General features: G+C 47.5%; 1 protein-coding gene across 3 annotated transcripts in view; it reads left to right on the top strand.

Moving 5' to 3' along the window:
* Positions 1-485: 485 nt before the first annotated feature.
* The window catches only part of ndst3 (N-deacetylase/N-sulfotransferase (heparan glucosaminyl) 3), a 57308-nt gene continuing 34106 nt past the window's right edge, over positions 486-23687 (top strand). For all 3 annotated transcript variants that reach the window (XM_079729238.1, XM_079729237.1, XM_079729239.1), the window contains exons 1-3: positions 486-627; positions 4625-6179; positions 21786-21873. In XM_079729238.1, the coding sequence (XP_079585364.1) occupies positions 5175-6179; positions 21786-21873 (1093 nt within the window). In that variant the 5' untranslated portion in view covers positions 486-627; positions 4625-5174. The remainder of the gene's footprint in view (positions 628-4624; positions 6180-21785; positions 21874-23687) is intronic.

The raw sequence follows: 23687 nt of genomic DNA, 5'->3' as shown, positions 1-23687 counted from the left end.
CTCTCCCCCCCTCCCTTCTCTAACTCTCCTCCCTCTCTTTTGCTCATCGCATCGCTCTCCACTAGTGTGTGTGTGTGTGTGTGTGTGTGTGTGTGTGTGTGTGTGTGTGTGTTTGTGTGTGTATGTGTGTGTGTGTGTGTGTGTGTGTGAGTGTGTGTGTGTGTCCGTGTGTGTGTCCGTGTGTGTGTAGGTGCTCTTAAACAGAGATACAGTTGGGCTGGGATGTCACTCGCAAACGTGCGGTCCTTTCATGCGCGTCTCTCGTCTCCCTCGCTCTCTCTCCTCCGCGATCCGTGATCGTCATAACACTCCGCGCTGCTGGCTACTTTCCCAGCCCTCCCTCCCTCCCAACTCTCCCTCCTGTAGTGAGACCCAATAGTGTCGCTGGGTGAGACGGGAGCCTGAGGAGTGGTGAATGGGGGGCGTAGAGCGGATCATCACGGCTGGTCGCCTCTCGTGCTCTAGTGCTGGGTAGGGAAAGGATGGCACAGGAACCGCGCGCTAGCATCCCGAACACACCGGAGCGGTGCGCCAGCGAGACAGGAACTCACCCCTCGACACCGGATCACACGGACGGCTCTCCGGCTCTGCTTATCACGCGGCAGCGGCTGAATCCCGGGTAGAGAGGTAAGTGGGCGAGCCGATCTACGCACCCCACTTGCTCCATGTCTCCACAGCTGCTGTCGATTCACGGCAAACTCACGGATAGCTTTCACACAGACGGGGAAGCACAAACTCTCGGGGCGCGCGGTCGCATCCTCATGCACTTTGAGCTGATCTTTCGTCGCGAGTTGGTTATGTTTCAATCCAATCTATATCAATTTAAATTCTATCTGCGTTGATCCGGCTTCAGACCCGTCCCTCCGTCCCCTTTTCACCAGGAGGACGGCATGGGATGCAGGGTCCAGCCGATACACCTTAAATCCTGGTCCTTATCGGGGAGTGTATAACTTCCCAAAATGAGAGAGAATATTGTTTTTTTAATAATGTGAATGCTAATAAAACATCATTATCAATAACACTAATGACCATTAAACCAACAAAAATAATTCGAACAAAAACAACAACAAGAACATTAATAGCATCAATATGATACTGTATAATTATGCAAATATGTTAGGTATTATACCAATCAATTAAAGAGAAAAGGTTGACACGCGCAGGAAAAGATATTCATTTTCCCATGCTACATGTTATATTAATTGTTATATAGGTCTGCATATTATAATTAGTCTAAATATTCGAAATTTTAAAAATGTTGTTTATGTTTATTCAATAAAGAAGAAAACAACTTTTAGCGAAAACTCGAACTAATAATAGTTTTGTGCTGTGGGTCCCATCTCAGCGCCCCCTCGCGGAGGTCCGCAGCGAGACACCAACACCAGCGGAACCATTAGCCCACCTCCAACGGCAGCACGTGAGGCTGGGGGTTATTTCAGCTCTCACTGCGGGGGGCTTTCTAACACTGCAGAGCAAAAACCCTCTGTCCGTCTGAATTACTTACAAACAACCCTCTCTCTCTCTCTCTGACTCTCTCTCTGACTCTCTCTCTCTCTCTCTCTCTCTCTCTCTCTCTCTCTCTCTCTCTCTCTCTCTCTCTCTCTCTCTCTCTCTCTCTCATTCAACATAGGCTGGCCACCCGATACCCAACTATCCATTCAGTCGCTTCAGTTCGCTCTGAAATTCGCCTAATTGTATCTTTAAGAAACAAACAACCTTGCATGGAAATAAAGTCTCATTATGATCTCTTTAAAATAAATCTTCATGGCATGAAATTTAGATATTATCCTTGGCCCCTTTGGAGAGGGAGAAGGAGGGAGAGGGAGGGAGACGCAGAGGAAGGAGACAGGGCCTTTTCTCCTCTCTACGAGCTATACATTAACATGCTAATCCCTCTCTTTTTGTCTCTCTATAATTCATCGCGTTTTGTTCCACCAGAGCTCTGTTCTCCAGCTCTCCGCTCCGTCTCTCTGCTCCTGCACTCTTCCGCCTCTTGTAACTTCATGCTTTCACTCCCGCCATCTCTCTCACAGTCTCTCTCTCTCTCTCTCTTGTTCTGTCTCTCTGTCTGTCTCTTTCCCTCTCTCTCTGTCTCTGTCTCTCTGTCTTATCTCTGTCACTCACTATCCCTCTCTCTAACAAGCTCTCTATCATACCTCCCCCTATCTCCCCTCTCTCCTTGTCCTCTTTGCCTTGTTATTGTTTTGGCTCTCTCTCTCTTTCTCTCCCTCTGTTTGACCTCTCTCACTTTCAGTTCTCTATCTCCCCCTCCTACCTTTCTCTCCTTGTCTCTCCGTCTCTGTGTTCCTCTTTCTCCACCCTCTCCTCGTATACGATTAGACTAGCAGGGAGGGGGTGCAGGCGGGGGGGGGGGGGGGGGAAGTGAACTTGATTCGCTGGTTAATTCACTTGATTAAGAGTTCAGGAATTAGGACGGCAGTCATATTAGAGGGACACACAGGCCCGCTCTGCTGTAGCAGCCATCGCTGTACAGCCGTTGACCACATCTCTCTCCCTCCCCCCGCCCTCTCTACCTTTTGCTTTCTCTCACTTCATCCCCCTCTATCTCTCTCTCCCTCCCCCTCTCTCTCACTCTATTTCTCTCTTTTTCCCTCGCTCCCTCTCTCTCCCTCTCCCCTCTCTCTCTCTCTCTCTCTCTCCCCTCCCTCTCTCTCTCTCTCTCTCTCCCCTCCCTCTCCCTCTCTCTCTCTCCCCTCCCTCTCTCTCTCCCCTCCCTCTCTCTCTCTCTGTCTCCCTCCCCCCTCTCCCCCTGTCTCTCCCTTCCTATAAGCAGATAAACAGGCAGCTGTTGTTTATTTCGGGACGTTTTACGTGCTCGTTTAACGGCCGTGTCACTTTATGTTTTCTGCAGCAAGTGTCTTTCTGTGTGTGTGAGAGAATCCATGTGTGTGTGTGTGTGTGTGTGTGTGTGTGTGTGTGTCTGTTTGTGTGTATGTGTGTTCCCATGTGAGTTTTTATGCAGGTGTATGTGTGAGCGTCGGTATGTGTGCATGTATGTGTGAGCACACTTACCCATCTATCCGTTTGCTAATGGGTTTATGTGAATGCGTGTTTCCTTACACATCTGTGTGTGTGTGTGTGTGTGTGTGTGTGTGTGTGTCTATACCAGAGGTTGGCTCAGCCCGGAGGCTGCAGGTTGTTTTCAATCAGCTCTCTGGCTGCCAGCTGTGCCCTCACACTCCCTGAGGTGCTACAACTTAGTTGGGACATGCCACACACACACTCATAGGGACACACATGCACACACACACACACATACGGGGACGTGCGTGTTAACAAACAAACCAACACACACACACACACACACACACACACACACACACACACACACACACACACACACACACACACACACACACAGGAGGAACACACAAACAAACAACTAAACACAGACACAAACAGAGGTAATGAATGCGACTACCTGGCCATGCTTGCAGGATTTGGCCGGTCTGGTAAGACCCCATGTTAATTGTTGATGAAATGCAAATCAGCTGGGGTCTTTGTTCGATTCATCTCCTCTTGCGCTGTGGGCGTGTTCAAAATAAAGCAGTTGGCAAGCCTTCGAACCAAACAAGTGTTTAGCTGCTCCCCTAGCTGTATCTTTGGTTTTTCCAACCCAGGTAAGAGCATATGAACTACCCTAGATAGCTTTTTCCAATAGAACCGCCAAACGAACAAATCCACAAATCGATTCTGTGTTTACCTCTTAACCACACTGTTTGACGCTCATAGACTTGGAGAAAATACGGCACACACTTAGAATTCTGAGCAGAAATCCTGGCTGCGTTTAAGGCATTGTGATGATTCTGAATTCAGAACGCAGAGCAAGATTTCAATAAGTTGCGAGGCTAAGCAAAGGAGGAGGTATTTTCTTTTTGCTGATTTAAACTCCCGATTCAAAATTAGGTGCTCAGTTCCCGGTTGAATGAATGAACATAGAACAAGACTGTCAACTTTTTCCCCTTCGAGCCAGTCCAGCGCCACCAGTGGAGCGTAACGAACAAAAGAAAATCCACACCTTGATTCAAATTCCCCAACCATGCTCAAGGCCATTTTGAGCACGGACTAGGCCATTTAACGTAAAAAAATATGTTTGTTGGCAACAGTTGTGTCTCACTGCTGCGTGTGCTCTGTTTAATTCAGAAACAATACACACCATCCTAACCAATCCCAACTTATTGAAATGTTGCTCTGCATTCAGAGTTCAGAATTGGGAGACGACCTATAACACAGCCACTATCGTCACTCTAAAGTCTGCATGCCCCAGTCTCTAAATCAGTCAGCTTGCGCAGTGGCGTGTAAACACAGAATCAGAACTTGGATTGTGGATTTTATTGTTTGTTAGTTTGGGAACATTTTGAGAAAGTGACCTAGCAAGTGCACTTTGTATGCGCTTAACTTGGTTGGTCAAAACACTTGTACAACTATGGGAACTGCTAAACACTTGGTTGGAGCATAATGGATGTCAATTGATGGCCTGCCCAATTTCGAGCGTACCCCACGAGAAATAAAATGGACTGTGTCGGCAATTAACCTGGGGTCTTTACAAACCAGCCGATTCCTTTAACAAATCCACTCTTCTCTTCTTCCCTTTTGTCTGCAGACATAAATCAGCGGTCTGTGAGATTGTGTGAGACTGTTTGCGTCTGTGTTCGGTTGTGAGAGTGTGTGTGTGCGTGTGTGAGAGAGTTTGACCCCTTCGTGAGGACCAGAAGGAGAAGGCTGGATTCTACAACCCCTTTCCCGCTCCGTTGACCCTTGACCCCTTAAATTAGGCACAGTTCCCTCGTCTCCCTGCCATGGTCACATGACACACCCTGAGTGTCATTGATCCCCCCCACTCACAAACACACACACGCGCACACACACACGATCACACACTCAAACACACACTCACGGTCGCGCACACAAACACACACTTAAACAGACCCAAACACACACACTGGCACACACTCACATTCATATGGACTCAAACACACACAGACCAGAGGCTCTTCTTGGCTGTAGAAATCCCATCCTCATCACATAATTTGTCTCTTCACTTGTCACATTTCGTGCACATACAGACACGCATCAACACACACACACACACACACACGCACGCACGCACGCACGCACGCACGCACGCACGCACGCACGCACACACACACACGATGACAGTGGCCGTGCGCGTCCGCCGCCACCTGCGGCGCCTGTTGCTCCTGCTGGCCTCCGGCTGCCTCCTCTCGCTCCTCCTCTCCGCCTACTTCCTCTTCACCAACTCCTCCCCGGCGCTGCAGCTGGGCCAACCGGCCGAGCCGGCCTGCTCCCAGCCCCTCCCCCTGTCCCCGTACCGCCCCCTGCCCAACCCCTACCCACCAGTGCCGCCCCACACCTACGCCCCCACGGAGCCCGTGGTGCTGGTGCTGGTGGAGTCCCAGTACTCCCAGCTGGGCCAGGATATCGTGGCCACCCTGGAGTCGGCCCGCTTCCGCTTCCACGTGGAGATCGCCCCGGGCAAGGGGGACCTCCCCCCGCTGACGGACGCGGGCCGCGGCCGCTACGCGCTCATCGTCTACGAGAACCTGCTCAAGTACGCGCACGTGGACACGTGGAACCGGCAGCTGCTGCACCAGTACTGCACCGAGTACCGCGTGGGCGTCATCGGCTTCTACCGCTCCAACGAGAACTCCCCGCCGCTGCTCAAACTGCGCGGCCTCCCCCTGGTCCTCAGGACTAACCAGGCGCTGCGGGACTGCCGCGTGGCGCCCTCCTCCCCCCTGCTGCACCTCACCAAGCCTGGCACGGACCAGGGAACTCTCCCCGGGGAGGACTGGACCTCCTTCCACACCAACCACTCGTCCTACCAGGCGGTGCTGCAGGCGCGGCCCAGGGAGGGAGCCCCCGGGGCGGGCAGTGGGGATAACCCGGCCCCAGGCGCTTTAGGCCTGGGCCTCCAGGCCACGGTGGTGCAGGACATGGGTCTGTACGACGGGGTGAGGAGGGTGCTGTTTGGCCAGGGCTTGGGCTACTGGCTCCACAGGCTCATCCTGGTGGACGCCATCGCGTACCTCACGGACAGGAAGCTGACGCTCGGGCTGGACCGCCACATCCTGGTGGACATCGACGATATCTTCGTGGGGAAGGAGGGCACACGCATGAACACCAAAGACGTGAAGGTAGGAGTGTTTTTTTAGGCAGAAGTGTGTTTTGTGTTTTGTGTTTGGAGGAGAGGAAGGGAGAGCGGGAGAGGGGGGATCAGGGGAAGCGTTGTGTGGAAGGGTCGAGGCTGATGCTTTGTTGGGTCCACGTTTCATTGCGACCTCTGTTTGGTCGAGAATAGTATGCTTCTGCAGCCGTTGCCTGCTGTGTCCTTAGATAACTAAGGGCAGCATGTGTTGTTTAATAACACACACAAAGTGTGTGTTTGTGTGTGTGAGTTTGTATGCGCCTGTGCATGCATCCGTGTGTGTGTGTGTGTGTGTGTGTATGTGTGCATATATCTGAGTGTGCATGCATACATCTGTGTGTGTGTGTTTGTGTGTGTGTGTGTGGTGTGCATGTATATCTGTATGTATGTGTGTGTGTGTGTCTTTTTGTGTGTATTTGGGTACAACAAGAGGGTATTTAGCTCAACTAGAGTTTTTACTAGAAGTAAAGAGGCCATTTAGAGAACAAAGGCAGAGGCTGAAAGAGGGAGAGAGGAGGGAGTGAATGAGTGAAAGGATGAATAGACCTCTTTCCCCTTTTCCCACGTTCTCTCTATCAGGGAGTCAGCCGTGCAGCCTGCACACACTCAAACTCACACAACCACACAGATACACACAAGGGCATGCAAGCACGCACACACGCGCAACACACTCTCTCTCACTACCAGACCGCCCGAACACATACACAGCCTCCAACTGAAACGCACGCTGACTTAACACACACTTTTACCCACACACACTCTAAACTCATATACTTACTTACTTACACACACAGTACTCTCCGCCAACACATGCGCACACATACACAGCGAGGCATGCACACAAGCACAGATGACGCGTGCACAAATACACGGATTCCATACAAAACACAAATTCATGCACTCATAGGCTTGCAGACTCACTTTGCCTTCCTCACAATCTCACCACACACATTTACAAAAACACACACACACATACACAGACACACGCACAGACACGGCACGCGCAAAACATCCTTGGTTTATTGGTCTATAAAACATTGTATTAATTAAGATTTTAATGTATGGTCCCAGCTTAGGATGCTGTTTGTGTGTGTGTTTGTGTGTAATTTAGTGGTCGTTAATGGTGGTTCATGGTGCTAGATTCTGCTTAAATTGCTGTGTAAATGACATCATCAGGGGCTTGTGTCACATGTGTAAAGTGTAGTGTTGTATGCGCTTGTGTGTCTCTGTATGTGTGTAAAATAGCGGAGAAGAGAAGGTCTGGAAGCTTTGACTGCGGGGAGTGGCCCTCCCTTCTATGGGAGGGATTTCGGATTCCGTAACATGTGTTGGATAGCGTGTCGCCAAATTGTCCTTAAAAAAAGAAAAAAATACTTATCTTTTCTCAATGTCGTTCTGGTTGTGTTATCCTTTACCTCTTCCTCATCGTATTCTTCTTCCGAGTTTGTGACTTGTATGAGTGTTAGGGCGTTAGAATCACTCCTTACGTTAAAGGTGTAATGTCGCTTTATAACTCTTCCATCCCATCATGCACTGGGGCACAGTCCAGACATCCACAGTGATGTGGATGAACACAAGATGGTACGGCCATGACAGTGGAATTAAAACCTTTCTCTTCAATATTTCCAGGTACATAATGATGCTACACATGCTTGCATCGCTCCCAAAAAATGTAGTGCAAGAAATGTGCACACATAACAAAACGTATGCACATTTACTGACATATTGCGGACTGGAGGATTTCAAATTAAGTCTGCCAGAGGTTTTTGTGTTGCAACATAAATATACATGAGAACGAGTGGGAGCGGGGAGTAAAAGGGGAGAAACAGAGTGAGATTGGGTTGTAGGGAACAGATGAAGGAAGACGAAAGATGAACACAGTGGCGAAGAGAGCTCAGATTGAACACGGAGGGAGTGACAACGGGAGGGGTAGCGAAAGAGAGAGAACCCCAACATTTGAAACCGCGAATGGTGTTTTCCACCTGCATTCGCTATTTTTGTTTTTGCTTTCCCACTTTTGTCTAATGTCGAGTACCTTTTAAACAGCAAATTAATTGTCAGAGAGTGGGATAAAGTCGATACATAGTATTTTGTGGTCAAACTTCTTAAATTGTAACTTTAGTTGTGTTGTATTTTGTGCATTGTGAAGACTCCAACAGCGAATTGTTAACATTCCCCACAAAAAAGTGTAGCATTGTAATAATGTGAGATTGTATCGTGTGTAACCTCATAGACTTGTATTTCGATAACCTACAGATTCAAAAGAGATTTAAATAATACAACAAAAAAAAAGTGAAGGGGGCGGTTATGCAGTTAACTGAACATGGAAACCACAAAGGGCCGCTGAAATAAGGCAGGGAATATAAGAAGAGAGGGAGGACGAGGCATTTTGTGATTTCTTACATCACCCCCTGGAGATGAGAAGCTTCTGCAAGCTTTGTCAGATTACAGCTTGAACATGACTTCATCTTAAAGCGTGTGTCTGAGTGTGTGTGTGTGTGTGTGTGTGTGTGTGTGTGTGTGTGTGTGTGTGTGTGTGTGGCATATATTAATGCACATTGGCCTGCAATCTCAGGCTCACACACACACACTTCATGCAAGCAGTTGCGACAGCAGTCCCCTGTCTTTCGTCTCAATGCTTTAACAACCTGTCTTTTGATAAACTGACGCTAATAATTAAGTGTTGAACACGAGTCTCTCCTCATCGACTCAATGATCCAGTTTCTCTCCACATGTTTACAGACTGTGTTCGCAGCGCGCAAACAAACAGGCTTCAAATCAATATCAAAATAAATAAGAAAGTAAATGATCTTCCTTCCTTCCTCCAGACTATACTTAAAACATATTTAATTGTTTCCATCACGGCAAAACAGAAGAACGCTAGCGGGGTCTCCCCGTGGAGAGGTTTTAAAGATTGTTTATTAATAATTGATTAGCCACATTTACAGCCACGGGACATTTGTGTAAAACCCACATCAGGTTTATTTTCCATCTCGAGGAGGAGGATCGAATGAGAAGGAGGAAAGGGGAGAGGTAAAACGAGGCAGACAGGGATATGGAGAGAGGAAGGGAGGGAGGGAGGGAGAGAGAGAGAGGATGGGTGAGGGGGGAGAGGGAGGGAGGGAGGGAGGGAGGGAGGGAGGGAGGGAGAGGGAGACCAATTAAAATGCTACCCTCCTTCTCACTCGGATCTTCATTAGTTTCAACCCACGCTCCCACACACACAAGCACACATGCACGGCCGCAAAAATACGCACACACAGACGCAGACACACACACACCCACACCACGCACATAGGCACGCACGCACCCCGTGGATGATTCTTCTTAAAATGAACGATGGCGTCAGTCATAATCTCCATTGGTGATGTGCAGATGTGCATGTGTTTGAGTGTATACTTGTGTGTATGTGTGTGTATATGTGCATTTTGTCCTCTACGCACACCCTTCATTTACGTTTGCCTTTCTTCTTCCTCTTTGTTTGTCTCTCTCTCTTTCTCTCTCTCTCTCTGTAAGTCTCAGTCTATTTCTTTCCATATCAATCTCTCTCCCTCCCTCTATCTTTCTCTCTCTCTCTCTCTCTCTCTCTCTCTCTCTTTCTCACTCAGTCTTAGTCTCTCTCTTACTATGTCTCAATCTCTCTAAATGTGTGACTGTCTCCTTCCCTTTCTTTCTCCCTGTCCCTGTGTCTCATCCTCTCCTTTGTTTCTCATTGTCTCCCTCTCTCTCTCTCCCTCTCTCTCTCTCTCTCTCTCTCTCTCTCTCTCTCTCTCTCTCTCTCTCTCTCTCTCCCCCTCTCTCTCTATCTCTCTCTTTATAGCCCCATTCCCAGTGGACAGAAACCTGGCTAACATCTGGCTATTGTCTTTAGTGGGAAAGGTTACGATCGGTATTCATCCCCGGGACAAATGACTCTGCAGTAGTCGGCTCAAGCTCAAATCAGCAGCGGTGGAAACATGACATCCGGGTAGACTCACACATTTTTGCCCCTTTTCTGCTGTGTTGAAGTTACGGACGTTGGCAGGTCAATAAACAGGAACAACGAGCAAAAGCAATTTTGTTCTTCGTATTGTCCCAAAATAGACGGCAGAGAGTAAGAGGCTGAAGAAGTTAACCAATGTAGCATTTTCGCTGGCCTCCATGCTGCTTTCTTCACCTACTTGCTTTCTTTTCTACTGTTCACAAACCCTCTTTTCTACTGTTAACTCACCTTGTTGACCGTGACAAACCAGGAAACTAACAGGGAGGCCCACTTGTCTGCTGGCAATGATAGAGGAGGAGAGTCATCCCCCTATTTTTAGAGGGTTTTCCCCACGTTTAAGAAACCTGCATATACCAGTTCATTCTGGTGGAAAAAGGGTAAAAGTCTCTCTCCCAGTTCCTCAGGGTCCTGTCTGAGTCCTGTCTTACATCACCTCTCTCACCTCCATTCTCACTTTACCTCCTCTTGCCTCCCCTCTCCTCCTCTCCTCGCCTGCCTGCTCTAGCCATCCCCTACAGAGAACACCGTTTTGAATTCTATTCCCCACCTTAACCCAGCACTTCACCACTCTCTCCCTCTGCATACTCTTCTCTCAATCCTTCCCAATCTGTCTCTCCTTGTTCCCTCTGTCTTTCTGTATCCCTCTCCACCTTAGCACCGCCCCTTTCTCGCTTACCGGTACCACTCTCTTTGTCTCCGCTCTGTATCTTCCCCTCTCTGTTCATTCATTTCTCCATGTTTAGCTCTTCTTCTAAACCTTCCCTCTCTCTTTCAACCTCCCTCTGTCTACCTCTCTCTACCCCCTCTCTCCACATTTCTCTGTACCAATTTCCCCCCCACCCTTTTCTCTACCTCTCTCTACCACTCTCTCTCACTCCTCTTCTGACCAGACAGGGCGACACCTTGGAGTGTCAGCAAACATGACCTCACAAATAATACAGGTGGAAAAGCTGCCGGCACTCGGCCAGACAGGAGCACGATCACGTGCGCGAGCACATTCACGTGCACAAGCGCAGTCACGTGCACGAGCACAGTCACATGCACTTACAGTGAAGTGCACAATCAGAGACAGACAGAACGGCCCGACAAAATGTGTTATGTGTTTTCAGCGTGATGTTCTTTTTAAAGAACATGCGAATGGCAGGTTGCGGTGGGGTAGGAAACGAAAATAACAATGAATTTGAAATAAAGATTTCCACTGAACATTGTCAGCAAGTTTTCCCATAGCTGTTTGAATCCACAGGTTGTGGCATAGCTTTGGTAGCGGCTGCAGAACGCAGACAGTCAGCGAAAGAGAAATGCAATAAAGGAGGCAATGCAGGAAACACAAGTTCTTACAGTCTGTCCCGTTTGGGTGTTAAAACGTATAACTGTAATATATAATATTGTTCATATTGTTCATAAAACGAAAACTGCTAGTTAATTGTACTGTAAAGTGTTATAGAATAGTTACAGAGCATTGCAGTCTTTATCTATATACATATGTATATATATATATATATATATATATACTTGCTGCACTACTCTGTAACACTTTACAGTCCAACAATTAAACATTAATTAACTTTTGTTAATGCATTAATAAGCATTTAACTAACGGTAAATTAAAAGTTAACTATTGGTCTAGTAATCATTTACTGATGGTGTTCGTGTTAGCTACGGTATTCATTCATTTCTTATTCAAAAGAATTAGGGTTGGGTTAATACCTTGGTTAACATAAACATCATTAGCAATTACAATAATTAATCAAATGTTTATTAATGGTTGCTTATTATAAACTTATTGTTTAAGTATTACCCACAATTCATCAGAGAGAGAGAGAGAGAGAGAGAGAGAGAGAGAGAGAGAGAGAGCGAGAGAGCGAGAGAGAGAGAGTGTTTACTTGTAAATAAATAAGGTGGGGGGAGTGGGGTGAGGAGGGGGGGAGGCAGGGTGGTGTTGGTGTAGAATGCCTATCATGCAAAGCTCCTTATCTCGCCCGGTAAAAAGTCTTCCGAGACACTCGGTGTGTATCTGCACGTGATTAAGGTCAGCACTTGGGGGATGTGGAGTAAAGAAAAAACAAAACGAAGCATCCTCGTGGCAGATTGTATCAGCGACTGGCGCAGAGTCAATGAACGAGTGCATGGATTAGTTCCTAATGAAATAAGGAAATAACCCAGGGCATTTTTCTGTAAACGCGCGTAATTAACAGGTTGGGAGGCTCCTAGAGGTTGCAGAGGGCGGATGCTAGGGGCCACGCGACAGAAGACGGGTCCCTCTTCTCCTCGTCTCCCATTAACAACGTCTGACCCATTTAAAGGTCTCTCGCTCTCGCCCGAACAGCAGCGTCAGGAACTGTACGTGCGCATGTCCACAGCGTGCATATTTATAGCTAACCGGTTGTTTCAATTAATCATGGGGATGAATTCATTCGCGTAATTATTATTTTACATGGGTGACACATTTCTTGAATCCGTCCTTTCATCTCCACTGGGCGAGCGTCACTAATGCGTGGTTGGGCTACAATAGCATGTTGCAACACCGGCCGAATGCATTCAGGGATGTAAGCGTAGAAAATAACTAAATAAAATGTGCCCTCCAATCTCTCACACAGGCAGAGAGTCCTCAGAATTATTTATTCATGGCAAGAGAGAGAGAGAGAGAGAGGGGGACAGAGAGAGGGAGAGAGAGTTGACGGGAGGGAGAGAGAGAGAGAGAGGTAGACAGAGAGGAGGGACAGAGGGAGAGAGAGAGAGAGAGAAAGAGAGAGAGAGGGAGAGAGAGAGACAGAGAGGAGGGACAGAGAGAGAGACAGAGTTGCAGAGAGGGAGGGAGGGAGAGAGAGAGCGGGGGAATGAGACGGGGAAGAGGAAGGGAGAGGAATGAGGGAGAGGGGAGAAAGAGGAGGGAGGGAAAGGGACGGGGAAGACGGAGGGAGAGGGAGGGAGACAGAGGGGGAGAGAGAGTGAGAGAGGGGGGCAAGCGGGAGGGAGAAAGACGGGGGTAGAGGCAGAGAGTGACAGAATGGGAATACATTTGCGAAGGGGTAGGGAGGAAGGTTTGATGAATGCCAACTGTCCAGATGCCTGTCTCCCAGGGGTTTCAAGCCTACTGTCTAACTGGCAAGTCTTCTGACAATGACCACTCAACCACACACAGACAAACACAGACACACACACACACACACACACACACACACACACACACACACACACACACACACACAGGTACGTACGTACAGACTTGTGCACACACACACACACACAGACACACACACACACACACAGACACAGACACACACACACACACACACACACAAAAACATATTTACACACACACACACACATACACGCACACACTTTCACTATGCAGTTAGCCGGTAGCCAGCTGTGGTGCTGGGCATGAGATGGAGGGAGGTATCTCTAATTGCTAATCCTGTCTGTTTCCCTTCATCTTCAGGCTTCACGCGTCCTATGTAGCATTCTGTAACGCTTCCAACTCCCCATCCCCTCCTAGCCTCCTCCTCTACGTCTAGTCTCATTGTTTTCAGGGGATGCGTCTGTAGTTTCAAAAAACTAATTCCACGTGGTTGAGCTTTGGATCCTTAGTGAAAAACCGGATCATTTATTATTTTTTCTCTTTTTCCTGAACCTTTTATTGAACCAGGGTAATGTTTGTGGAGATGTATTATCAGTTCCAGATAAGATAGTTCAGTTCATTGCACCACACAAAGCAGCATACAACAACCAAAACAACGAAAGAGAAATTCTCACCAACACGAATGTTCAGTCGACAGCACAGCGCCAGCACTAAGGGGTGTAAACAACATGCGCGGGTCAAGGATTCCGCCTCAGTGTTCTTCATCAATGATTCAAATATACCGAGCAACACTCGCATCACACGGGGCCATGTTTCTCGTGACGAGTCCTCCGTGGTCGCTGTTGTTGGGACGGTGGAGTGTGTCAGGGCGAAGGGGTGCGGTAGTGCTGTTGTTGGGACGGTGGTGTGTGTCAGGGCGGAGGGGTGCGGTAGTGCTGTTGTCGGGACGGTGGAGTGTGTCAGGGCGGAGGGGTGCGGTAGTGCTGTTGTTGGGACGGTGGAGTGTGTCAGGGCGGAGGGGTGCGGTAGTGCTGTTGTTGGGACGGTGGTGTGTGTCAGGGCGGAGGGGTGCGGTAGTGCTGTTGTCGGGACGGTGGAGTGTGTCAGGGCGGAGGGGTGCGGTAGTGCTGTTGCTGGGACGGTGGAGTGTGTCAGGGCGGAGGGGTGCGGTAGTGCTGTTGCTGGGACGGTGGTGTGTGTCAGGGCGGAGGGGTGCGGTAGTGCTGTTGCTGGGACGGTGGAGTGTGTCAGGGCGGAGGGGTGCGGTAGTGCTGTTGCTGGGACGGTGGTGTGTGTCAGGGTGAAGGGGTGCGGTAGTGCTGTTGTTGGGACGGTGGTGTGTGTCAGGGCGGAGGGGTGCGGTAGTGCTGTTGCTGGGACGGTGGAGTGTGTCAGGGCGGAGGGGTGCGGTAGTGCTGTTGCTGGGACGGTGGAGTGTGTCAGGGCGGAGCGGTGCGGTGGTCGCTGTTGTTCATTCACAAACTGCACTTTGCTGTTTTTGAGCCCTTCTTCTTTTTTCCATTTTCAATGTTGATGGATTGAACTGGATGTCGTTGAGAACGCCCTTTGCTTTATGATCTCTGTCCATCTATAAACTGAGACTTTGCACTCACCCCTGTTGGTGATGGAGCACTTGCATTGTTTTGGTCGTTAGGGTTAGATAATATTGATCGTGTCTGTCAGGCTCATCCTCACTTGTGTGTCTCTTTGGGTGAAAACGAAATTACAATATGTAAATGTATTTGTTAATAATGGAAGACCAACTAAACCCTTTCTGAGGCACAATGAGCAACAGATCATTTGCCTATTGGTTCTTGAAAGGTCAGGTGATCTGACTGCAAAGAGTACTTCAAGCAGGTCATTGAATACAGAAAAGATTTTGCGTCATGTGTTTGTGTTTATGTTTGATTGCGGACTGGAGTCACCAATGCCAGACCATTACTGGTCTGGCATTGGTGCCTCCAGTCCGCAATCTGTGGAAGGTCACATTACGTGTGTATGTGTGTGTGTGTGTGTGTGTGTGTGCTACTGACTGAGGAGAGTTGGGTTCACCTGTAGATAAGCATCTCTTGATCACTTATGAATACTGAATGTAAATTCCCAGACAGTTTCCCACAGAGATAAACACACACACGCGCGCGCACACACACACACACACACACACACACACACACACACACACACACACACACACACACACACACACACACACACACACACACACACACACACACACACACATACATACGCTAAAGCAAGAATGTTAATAATGCCAACCGCATTGGGAAGCATATTGAGTTAAAATGCAAAACATTCAACAACAAATTCAATTTAAATACTTTGCAAGTGTTTTTGTGAGTGTGTGTCAGTTGGGGTGGGTGTCGGGGCTTGTGAGAATGTGTGTGTGCACGCTCATATTTGTGTGTGTGTGTGTGTGTTTGCGCATGCATTCATGTATGTGTGTAAGGCTGTGTTTGTGTGTTGTGTGTGTTTGCATGTGTGTGTGTGGGTGTATTTGTGTGTGTTTGCCTGTTTGCGTGTGTTTGTGTGTGTGTGTTTGTGAGTCTGTGTAAGTGTGTGTGTGTCTGTGTGTGTGTGTGGTCAAACTCTAGATGTAAGCCTCATCATAACAGAGGAGACAGAGGATCAGATTAGGGAGCTGTGCACATCTGTCAGCAGGCTGCCATCTTCTACAAGATTACATTAAAGCCAATAAAGCCGCTGTGTGTGTGTGTCGGGGGGGCAGTGTTTGTGTGTGTGTGTGCGTGTATGCGACTCAGTTTGTGAGTGTGTGTGTGTGTGTGTGTGTGTGTGTGTGTGTGTGTGTGTGTGTGTGTGTGTGCGCATTTTGGTGATTTTGGTAAAAATAGCACATGAGAGTTTGGGTGAGTTAAAAGAATCCAAAGGAAGATCCCTTTAATCAGCAATCAATATCTTTTAAATATTTTATTATATTATAGAGAGGAATATATATATATATGCATACATATATATATAAATGTATATACCATTATTTTTCCATATATATAATTATGATCTTACATATTTGATAGAAGTTAAGGCCCTTTGACAGCAGCACCATCGATGGACCAACACAGGTCCCAAGTAGTAGACATCCTCTCCACTAGTGGTGCTAGTCAGAGGAGGACTCCTCTGGGTAAAGGGTCTATTGTCTACGGTGCAACACACAGGCCAGTGCACAGAGTGGCAGAGTGTGTTGGAGTCCGAACCTTAGATAAGGACACACTGGTGGAAAAATAGCAAGACTGTAGAGGTAGACAAAACAGAGAGAGAGAGAGAGAGAGAGAGAGAGGGGGGGGGGGGGGGGGACTTAGTGAGCAGGACAGAGAGAGGAAGAGAGAGGACAGAGCTAGGGGGAACGGTAGAGAGAGAGGGGGAGAGAGAGGACAGAGCTAGGGGGAACGGTCATGAAGGGGGATATAGGATTGGTGGGTGTGTCAGCTTGATAGGGCTTAGAAAGGGAACATCTTCAGATTTATTAGAAGCTGGGAAACATGAGAGCAAAACGGCAGACACTCAGAGAGAGAGGGGGGAGATAGATAGATGGGGGAGAGATGGTTCGGGAGAGAGAGAGACAGAGGCTAGAGGAAAAAAAAAGGGAAGGAGAGAGAGGGGGACAGGGGAGGAGAGAAACAGGGAAGGGGGGGACAGATTCAGAGAGAGAGTTGGAGGAAGGGGTAGAGAGAGAAAGAGGGAGAGAAAGAAAGTTGAAGTTATATAGCAGGGGTCGGCAACTAAGTTTGGCCTCAGGCCAATTTTTTTCCAGCCAGTAGGTGGCGGGCCAGAACATTATCAAAGGCTAGTTCAAGGAATTGATTAATGAAAGTGCATCTGGATACGCGACACAGGCCCATCAGCTGGCTTAGTCATATGCCTACCAAGCACTAGATGGCTCTTAAAAGACGTACATATAAACAAGTGTATGCCCTAATCACGTAAATGTCATGCCTGATCACGTTGGGTAGAGGTGTTGCTGCACTGTCTCCACAGAGACAACGCAGCGATATCATCATGAGCAGTTCTAACTGAAGAGAAAGTGAAATCCGCGAGCTGCTGATCATGTGAGAGAAGGTTATGCAGTCGCATTAAACAAAGTCGTTGAAAGATGGTGCGATCTACGAGAGAGACGCAGAGGAACTGTCCTTATGAGTTTTTGTCGGGATAAAAAACCCTAACCCGTCCCTAACCCAAAAGTGGTCAGCAAAATAAAGAATATGTTTGCGTTTTTGCACTTCTAAATAGTTAATCGCGTTTGTAGCCTACACTCATGTGAACTCATTCTTGTCTTCATTCATAAAAAAATAAAAACATTCGGGAATATGCAAATTATTCTAAAGAGGTCTAGACTCTGTGCGCAGCCCCGCATTCTCCAGTGAAACAAGAAAGCCCGCGCCGTGACGAACGGGGGATTTTACACCCTCGGTTTTACACAGGAAACTTTAAATAAGATGGTGAAATCGCTGGGCGTGCCAAGCCTCGACCGAACCGGCTTGGCAGTGTAGAAAGGCCTTTTGTTGGAGATAGGGCAGTAGTGCGCACCTAAAAAAGCAGCCAACCACTCGTAAAACACTTCACTTCACTTCACACAACACACACACACAAACACCACGGCGGATGCTGAATGACTGCACACACACACACACACACACACACACACACACACACACACACACACACACATACACACACACACACACACAAACCACAGCGGGTGCTGATTGACTGCGCACACACACAAACCTTTGTTCCTAGCCTACTCACCGTTAGAAGAGCTATAGGTGAAGTAGCCTCATCAGAGACTCTACCTCCGTTAAACAGCAAAGTCTCAGAGCTTGGCGTCTTAAATCTTTTGTGGACTTTTGGTTGTTGGACCTTCCTGCCTTTCTCTACCTGCAGTATCACACAAAAATACGTAATGTTGGGTTGCCATGGTTGTTGTATATAGGCCTATAGAGGGGGGTTCCATTTTTATTTAATATTGCATAGTTTCCAATAACTCCCCCTCAGCCCCTCGCAGCTTAAGCGTGACCGTGGCGAGTGTGTCTCTAACCCTCCGGGAGTAGTAGCAGGATTTGATACAATTAAATTCAAAAACGGTTATGAAACAAAAGAAAGTTCACTGTATCCAGCCCTTTACATTTAAGCTAACAGATATTGATATTCGATATTCAGAAAAAAAACAAAAGTCATATAACTTCAGAATAATCAGGCGGGCCAGATATTATGTCTGGCGGGCCAGTTATGGCCCGCGGGCCGCCATTGCCGACCCCTGTTATATAGGATAGGAGCAAGGAGAGAGAGAGAGAGAGAGAGAGAGAGAGAGAGAGAGAGAGAGAGAGAGAGAGAGAGAGAGAGAGACTTTACAAACTTCTTCAAAGCGGTGTAGGGGGTAAAGCATATGACATAATGAAATCAATGTACACAAACAACATGTGCGGCATCAAGATTGGACACAAACGAACAGATTTTATTTCTCAGGAGCGGGGAGTGAGACAAGGCTGCTGTCTATCACCTGCACTGTTCAACATTTACATAAATGAGCGGGCCTCTATTCTGGAACAGTCCACAGTGCCTGGTCTCACTCTCCACAACACCGAGATCAAATTCCTGCTTTACGCAGATGATTTAATACTGTTAAGTCCCGCAAAAGAAGGACTTCAACAGAGTCTAGACCTACTAGACCGTTACTGTCAGACCTGGGCCCTGGCTGTTAACATTAAGAAAACAAAATCCATGATATTCCAGAAAAGACCCAGATGTCTGGGAAACACATTGCACTTCACAATAGGAACACATAAAATAGAAAACTGTTTAGAATATAATTATTTAGGCCTGAAAATAAGTTCCACTGGAAGTGTCAATTCAGCAGTCAATGAACTGAGAGAGAAAGCACGCAGGGCTTTTTATGCAATCAAAAGACAAATTTACATTCCAATTCTAATTCGGCTCAAACTACTTCAAGCAATTATTGAACACATCCTGCTCTATGGAAGTGAAGTGTGGGGCCCACAAACAAACCAACTTTTTGACCAATGAGAAAAACATCCAATTGAAATTGCAAACACTGAATTTTGTAAAAGCATTCTGCAGGTACACAGGACAACCACTAACAACACCTTCAGAGCTGAATTAGGCCAGTATCCCCTGCTATTAAAAATCCAAAAACGATAAATTAAATATTGGCTACATCTAAAACAAAGTGACCCCCACTCCTTCAAGCACAAAGCCCTGCAAAGCAAAGAGATGAACAGGAGTCCCCTCACTCAGCTGGTCCTGAGGCTCTGTCCACAGACAGGTTTCCCCTCTGCTCTGCCTCAGGACCAGTCGGCGAGCATATCAATTAGACTCAACCAAATTATAACACATCAGAAACAAACCTACCTCACCCATTGGAACACTAAAACACGCACACAGAGCAAAATGCAGTGTTATCTGGCCCTAAAAAGACAGTACACTGTAGCCCCCTACCTGACCACAGTGACTGATGTTAGACACAGAGTGATGTTAACCAAGTACAGACTGAGCGCTCACAGGCTGGCCATAGAAAAGGCCGACATAAGAAATGATGGCTGCCCAAAGAGGAGCGGCTGTGCCAGCAGTGTGAAGAAGCTGCTGTAGAGACCGAGCAGCACTTCCTTCTACACTGCCCCAAATTCAAAAATGTCCGCGAAATATATTTTAGCAAATTTTGCCAAAAACACCCACATTTTAAAAACTCCCATGTAGACCAACTACAAATATTAATGGGAGAGGGAAAAGAGAGCTCCGTCCTCGCAGGACAGTTTATTTCAGCTTGCCACAACATGACAAAATGACATTCTACACCAGGCCTCACTGTTTCAACACTGTTTGGTTTACCACAATAGTCATGCCAATAAAGCCTTTTTTGAATTTGAATTTGATAGAGAGAGAGAGAGAGAGAGAGAGAGAGAGAGAGAGAGAGAGAGAGAGAGAGAGAGAGAGAGAGAGAGAGAGACAGAGAGAGAGCGAGCCGAGGTGACGCGATAGAGAGGGAATGAGGAGAAAAGGGAGGTAGGGAGAGGTGTCTGATGCAGAAGCTGAATGAGCAGTAGGCGCAGGAGGAGCCGTTGCAGGAGGAAGAGGAGGTGTGAGGAGCAGGAAGCTGCATGTGAGCAGAGGTTATTAGCTCCCGTCTCGAGAGTCGTCCAATTCACCGACCTTCATTAACTCTCGCGCCGACTCTCTCTGTGTTGGAGCGCACGTGTGCACATGTGCACGTGTGCGCCATGGACCATGGCATGTGTGTGTGTGTGTGTGTGTGTGTGTGTGTGTGTGTGTGTGTGTGTTTGTGTGTGCGGGTTAACACTCATTACAGAGGCTTTGTTTAAAGGCCATCCAGCTAATGAAGTCATTAAATAAGGAGCGAGCATCCTGATTCCATCCAGAGGAGTGGAGGAGAGAAGGAGAGAGGGGGAGGAGGGGCGGAAGGGAGGAGGGTGGAGGAGGAAGAGGGAGAGGGAGAGGAGGGGAGGATGAGGAGGAAAAGAAGAGGGTGGAGGAGAAGAGGCAGAGGGGATGGGGAAGATGAGGAGGGTGGAGGAGGGTGTAAGAGGCTGGAGGAGGGGAGGAGGGAATGGGGGAGAGGGGAGGAGGGGGGATGACGAGAGGGGGAGGGTGATGGGGGGGAAAAGACGAGGGGAGAGGGAGAGGGGGAGGAGGAGGAAGAAGGAGGGGAGAGAGAGAGGGGGAGGAGGGAAGGGCTTAGAGGATCAACAAGCATGTTGTTTAAATGCACAGCAACAATCCATATCACATCCACTCTCAAGTTTCCATCTGTGACTGTGTGTGCGCGCGTGTGTGTGTGTGTGTGTGGGTGTGATTCCATGTGTGTGTACACTGGGGATGGCCATTTGGTATAGCACAACTGTGACCTTGTCTCAATCCACCCATATTTAATACACTCACACACACACATACTACCCACATCATCCTTCACATGTAGCACACACACACACACACACTCACACACACACACACACACACACACACACACACACACACACAAACACACACACACACACGCACACACACACACACACACACACACACACACACACACACACACACACACACACATCCTGTCAGTTTGTGAGCAGTTTCATGTTTTCTAATGGAACTCCCTGCTGCATTCTATCTACTATCTCTATAGTCCCCACAATACAGCTCAATTTAACCGTCTAACTGACTGTCTGTGGGTTTTTCCAAATGTCTGCTTTTGATCTCATGGCCAATCGGTCCCTCTGAATTACCAAATTGATTGTCTTTCTCTTTTTCTGTCTTTCTATCTTTCTGCTTGCTTTTCTAACTTTCTAGCTGTCTTTCTGTCTTTCTGTCTGCCCCTCCTACCCTCCTCTCCCTCCTCTCCTTTCTATCTTTCTGTCCGTCCCTTCCATATAGCTGTCTCACAGTATTTCTGCCTTTCGGCCTGTCGGTCTGTCTCACACTCAGTCTGTCTGTCCGTCTAACTGTCTCTCTGTCTGTCTCCCTAGAAACTTCTAGAAACTCAGAACCAGTTGCGTTCCCAGATCTCCAACTTCACCTTCAACCTGGGCTTCTCTGGGAAGTTCTACCATACAGGTATGTGTGTGTGTATCTTACCAGGCGGCATTGGTATGGGTCGTGAATGACTCATTGTTGCCTAAACACATTGTCCTAGTCTGGGACAATAATACTTACAATACAATTAAATTGAAGCTCGGTGTGGGACCATTTCCTTAACAAAGGCAACAAAGTCAAAGGTAAATTGTGTGATGCTACTCTTCAGTGTACTAGTGGTACTACTAGCGAAATGCTGTAGCACATTAAGAACCCGGGTGTCATGTCTGAGGATGACTCGCAGCCAAAGATCACATTGCTGCCAGCCAGGGGGGAGAAAGTGTAATGTGCACCGGTCCTAGGCCGTCACCCAGTGGGTGTGCCGAGTGATGGAGACCGACAGTCAGTGTGGGAGAGGGCAAGGGATTGATAGAGCTTGTTCGGTACCTTGAGCCCGAGTATGTCATGCCGTGGAGAGCTACTGAGACTAAACATATTGAAACACACTTTCGGTGCCAAAGCTCATTGAGTCAATGCAGCGCCGAACTAAAAGTAAAGTGCCACTTTCTTGCATTTAACATTATTTTGCGTTTTTCTCCTGAAGAAATGGAACTAAAGCAAAATTGGCCAAAACTGACATCCCTACTTTTCAGAGAGCAAAGTACACATAATGTAGCGTAACTCGATTCATATCGGACTCAAGTCTATTATGTGGAAAACTCTAAAAACTTAATACACCTGTCCCGACACAACCGTTTGAATCAGGCTTCAGTCTGCATGATCCGCTGGGCTAGAGGTTGCTTAATAATAAATAAGAATTGATGGTCTGTAACGTTGCACGAAGAAATCGATAAAATCCATACAAATCCAGATTCAGTTGTGTCAACTTTACTAACAGGAATCAAGACGATTTTACCGACACACGTTTGAATCTAGGGAAAATGCAGCCAGGCCCGGTGTCCCTTGACCTCTGCCCGGTGTTTGATCAGGGACCAGTGACCACGGGGTCACAGTTTGGACCCTCTCTGGGAGCAGAGGCACCGCGCTCATGAATCAGGTCATGCTTGACGACCAGCGCCTGCTCTTTGGTGTGGTCCAGAGTCGTGACACATGGCCCTGATACTTAATGAGTAATACATTACTCCTGTTAGCCGGCACAGTCCTTAATGGCCCCTTAGCCTACCACAAGGTGTGATGTTTGCTAGCCATTAGCAGTCTGATGAATGGAACAGCCTAGCGCTCGGTGAGTACGCCGGTCTCTTGTCATGAAGGGGTGGATTTTTTAAATAACTTGGAATGAATAATCAACATCACACACGGTGGCAGAATAGGAGCTCTTTAACAACTCTATATATATTTTTTTCTGTCTCAGTGTGTTCCCATAAAAACAATTACAAAAAACGTTTGGCCGCGTGAGACAAGGCCTCGTGTCTAGCGCTTTTCCCCTGATGGGAATAGAATGACAAAAATTAGGCTATTGTTGGGGCTGGCATTTAACGTGGTACTCTGATGGTTAGGGTTAGGGTTAGGGTTAGGGTTTGTACATTTTTAATTTGTCATATTTTATAGTATGATAATATTAGGGATAACAGAACACATTTGATTGTGTATTTTGTTATTGTTGATTCATTGATGGAGTCATTGAGAATGCTGTTCTCGGTGTGATCAACTATTGTCAGAAGGTGCACAGTTTTCAATTATGCTACCGTACATGCATACACAAAAGTTTCATTGTCCTCTTTGCACTACAATCTCTTCTAGGCTTGGCTGAAACTGTCTTAAAATAGCTTTTTGGCAAACTAAAAAGGAATACAGTGCTATTGCTATCATTAGGAACCTTGAACTCTGATCCTGTT

The sequence above is a fragment of the Pollachius pollachius genome (assembly GCF_949987615.1).
Source record: "Pollachius pollachius genome assembly, chromosome: 2".
Lineage (NCBI taxonomy): Eukaryota > Metazoa > Chordata > Actinopteri > Gadiformes > Gadidae > Pollachius > Pollachius pollachius.
Note: the sequence above shows the minus strand (reverse complement) of the source record. Positions and strands in the feature narration are given on the sequence as shown.